Source organism: Chrysochloris asiatica, unplaced genomic scaffold, assembly GCF_000296735.1.
Source record: "Chrysochloris asiatica unplaced genomic scaffold, ChrAsi1.0 scaffold00076, whole genome shotgun sequence".
NCBI lineage: Eukaryota > Metazoa > Chordata > Mammalia > Afrosoricida > Chrysochloridae > Chrysochloris > Chrysochloris asiatica.
In genome coordinates, this window is record NW_006408594.1 from 1,732,713 (window position 1) to 1,736,594 (window position 3,882).

The 3,882-nt window shown below is 52.5% G+C and overlaps 1 protein-coding gene across 1 annotated transcript in view; it reads right to left on the reverse strand.

The window, feature by feature from the left end:
• Nucleotides 1-2,889: 2,889 nt before the first annotated feature.
• The window catches only part of MIEF1 (mitochondrial elongation factor 1), a 4,131-nt gene continuing 3,138 nt past the window's right edge, over nucleotides 2,890-3,882 (reverse strand). The window contains exon 4 of the mRNA XM_006865171.1: nucleotides 2,890-3,696. Within this exon, the coding sequence (XP_006865233.1) occupies nucleotides 2,890-3,696 (807 nt within the window). The remainder of the gene's footprint in view (nucleotides 3,697-3,882) is intronic.

Genomic DNA, 3,882 nt, shown 5'->3' on the forward strand with positions numbered 1-3,882 from the left:
TCAGAGCTAGGTGCAGGGGCAGCCTAAGTTTATGTCTCTTACCCTTGCCCTTAAAGGAGCTCTGGTAGCGTAGTGGTTACGAATTGGGCTGCGAACCTTAAGGTCAGCGGTTCGAAACTACCAGCAGCTCCGTGGGAGAAAGATGAGGCTTTCTACTCCCGTAAAGATTTACACCCTCGGAAACCCTGTGCAGGGTCACTATGGGTCGGAACCGACTTGACGGCACTTAACAACAACAACAACAACCTTTGCCCTTGGCTTTCAGGAAGGGCGGGCGGGGCTTTAAGAAATCCTTACAGGGAAGTTCACAGGGAGGCCACAGTCTCAACCCACCACACTACCACTTCCCTATTTGGAAAATCACCCCCAGGGACTTTCCAGGGCCCTTTGAGCTCCAAGCTGATTCCTGATCAAAACCACCTGAGCTCCCACTGCCCTAGTGGACAAGACAGCAAAATCAGCCACTTCAGAGTGTGAACACAACTCTACCAAGCCTGAGCTTCGACATGAATCCCCCTTTTTCTTTTTCTTTTTTTTTTTTTTTAAAAGTCCCACCAAATTGTAAGAAATGTGTCACTGGTCTGCACTTAATTTTTGAGGAAGAGACAGCAGGGAAGAACTGGGGAAAAAAACTGCTTGGGTTTTTGGGATACTAGTAAGTTTCTCTCTCTTTTTTTAAGTCTTAGGCTCAGTATGAGATTTGCTTACCTAAAACAGCACACAAAGTCCCTCCAGAGAGGAGGAACAGCAGATGCTATTACTTAAGCAAAGGTGGGAATTGTTGAGCAAAAAGGCAGTGAGGAGGGGAAAGCTATTGCATCTTCTCCCAAGTATAATTTTTTTTTTTAAAAGGCAGAATGATGTCAGCCTCTTCCATCCAATAATCTCAAAGCACGTAACTATCTTCTACCTCTTATGGGGACAAAATGGCCCAGTGATAGCTAGCAAACTCTGGTTCCAGTTCTCAGAACTTTAAAGAGGTTCTTGCTCGTCCACTGGTGAAACTTGTGTTTGATTTTGTGACCAACAGAGAAGACAGGCATGCTCTTAGATGCTGTGTATGAGAGGAGGCCAACTCATTTCCCATTCTAAATTCAGTCACACTTGACTGGTAATTAGGAACCCGGGTCTTATCACAGCAGGGAAGCGAATCCTCTCTTCAAGAAGACTAAGCCCTGCTTCTGCACCACTACCAGTTCTTCCCCTTCCCTGCCCTCTGGTGGGCACACCAGGTGGGTGCTCAGAACCAGTACTCCCAGGCTTCACCCACACCCACTGACCCAACCTCTCCAGGGCACTCAGGCACATTCATTGTTTTTCATACTCCCATCTTATTTTGAGGAACAGAGTGGAGGAATTTCTATGCCAGAATCCCTCTCAGTGCTTCAGACAGACAAAACAATCCACCCATCTTAAGGCACCCTGGCATCTGTATGAGAAAGGCAGGCAGAATAGAAAGGCTGAACCTAGTTCTCAACCTCCCAGTCGTAACAGAAAGGACGCAGGAATCTCTACCCCAACATTGGGCTATTTAGGGTCATTTCATGTCACTGTCATTGGGCAGGAATGAGACAGCTGCAGAGAGTGTTACCAGAATCTTGCTGATGGAGGTAGCTAGAAAAAAAAAAACACCAAGACGTGATGGGAGAACAAAATACTGACGGGCAGATGAGAAACGGAATTCATCGACCTCTTGCCACAAACGGGGGAAAAAACCCACACAACAAGACTGACATTTTGTACTGAATACTGCTCCCCAACCTCAGGAGGTTTTTACATGGCAATAAATAGTGCAGCTTTAGCAGCGGGAAAGAAGAAACGCAGATGAACCCAGGTCTCATACATCTGGTTTCTCCAGGGGCTCTCTTCCTAGGTAGCAGCCATCCGCCCTCGGCAGCGGGTGCCACAGGCCGAGGGGGAAGAAGTCTCCAAGTTTGGTCTTCCTCTGGCCTCTGACGGTGCCAGGAGGATTCAGCCAGAACCTCTTGGGTCCTATATAGGGCAGAGCTGGGGAGAAGGGGCTGGCGGCTGACCTGTTCTGCCTCTAGGATGACAACCCAGACAGGCAGGGCCATTAGGGGTGGGGGAGAGGGACATGCGTGGTCACCCAACTGCCATTCAGCTGCCTGCTGACCTCCCTCTCTCCTCTCCTGCTAAGGTTGCCTTCCTGAAAGAAGGCAGTGTAGAGCAACATGCTTAGGAGGTGCTGCCCGGGCAGCCTCCCTCCTGCCGTGTCGTTGTCTGATCCCCGCACACAGCAGTGCTGGCCGAGACCCAGATGGCAGGATGAACCCTCGACCTCACCTCCAGCCACGTCCCGCCCCCAACACCTCACTCCCAGATATGCCGTAGGAAATACAATCTCCTATCAACTGTGCACCCCATGTCTCTGGTGCCCACAATCCCTCGTGGTCAAGAACAGTGTACCCATGAGGTGTTCCCAGCACTTGTGAATGAGTTGGGAAGGGGCTGCTGACCCCACGATCCCTCAATACTGTCTCAGCACTCATTCGAGGTCCTGCTTAAAAAGGGAAGCCAGGGCTCACTCTTCCGAGCACACAGAAGGTGTGACTGGCAAAGACAAGACACTGGAGAGGGGATTGGCGCCAGGACTGAGCAGATCAGCCGGCCTTCCAATTCATTCTGAAAACACACCTTAAGGAACAGGAAGGGAGTACGGAGCACAGTGTTTGGTAAGAAAACAGAAAGGGCTGAGGAGAAAACAGGAGGCTGAGAGCTGTCATTCAAACCAGCATGACGTGATTAGGACAATGACCGGCAAGTCAGGAGGCACCGAGGAACCCTGTGAGGCACCAAGCATGGGGCCAAGTGTGTCTAACGGCAAATCCGGAGCTGACCACCACACAGCCACTGTGGCCATCCCCTACCCTACGTCTGCAGCAGCACCTCGGGCTCAGACAGTGAGCAATAGAGAGTGTATCCCAATTCGTCTATTTCTTCAGGGGTGAGCTCTGCAAACAAGTTCACCTTGGGGTTTAGGGCGCTGGGCAGCACTCCGGCCTCTAGGTAGCTGATGAGCCCCCTCAGGGCCTGCAGGAAACGGTCGGCCAGCACATCCGAACACCAGTCAGCCTCCTCCTGGGCCAAGTGGAGGATGACATTGGTGAGCTGGCTGGCAGTGAGGTGGCCCAGAGCTGGAGTGGACTTGCATATGGCCTTGAGGATCTTGAGGCACAGAGCTCGGCAGCCCGAGTCAGCCTGGTCCAAAGCCCGCAGGCGTGCTGTTTCTGCAGGGCGCAGGCTCAGCCGCCACAGGTTGTCATACTGGGCGAGTCGGTGTGGCCTGGCCACCAAGACTGTGTCACCAAGGGTCACTGATGGCAGGAAGTCAATGACAAGATGCTTGTCACGCTCGTACTGCACTTCCAAAGTCAGGGCCCCTGGGGGCGGTGCTGGTCGGATCACATAGTCCAATAGGGACCCTATGGCCGGCCAATTGATGGAGCCAGCCACTACCTTCTCAAACGTGTCTGCCACAGTCTTCGGGGAGAGGTAGCCCCCTACCACACAGCGATCCCAGTAACTGCTACCACGAGGAAAGTACTCTGGGTTCTCACGACGAACCAGGCAGAAGCCGGGAACGTTCATGATGGTGTCCTCGCCGGGGATGCATGACCACAGGTTCTGCTCCAGCGCCAGGGGCACAACGAGCTGGATGTGGTCGGCGGTCACCACCTGGCAGACAGGGAAGGGAAAAGGTTTTGAGGAATTCAGTCTACCCAGGAGACATACTTCACCAAGCACAGGTCCCACCACCTTCACCCCAACAAGAAAGGCACCGAAGCGATCTTCCACGGTGCAGTACCGATCCACGCAGAGAGGCCACACCATTGTACCACGTCTGGAAATGTACAGAACAAC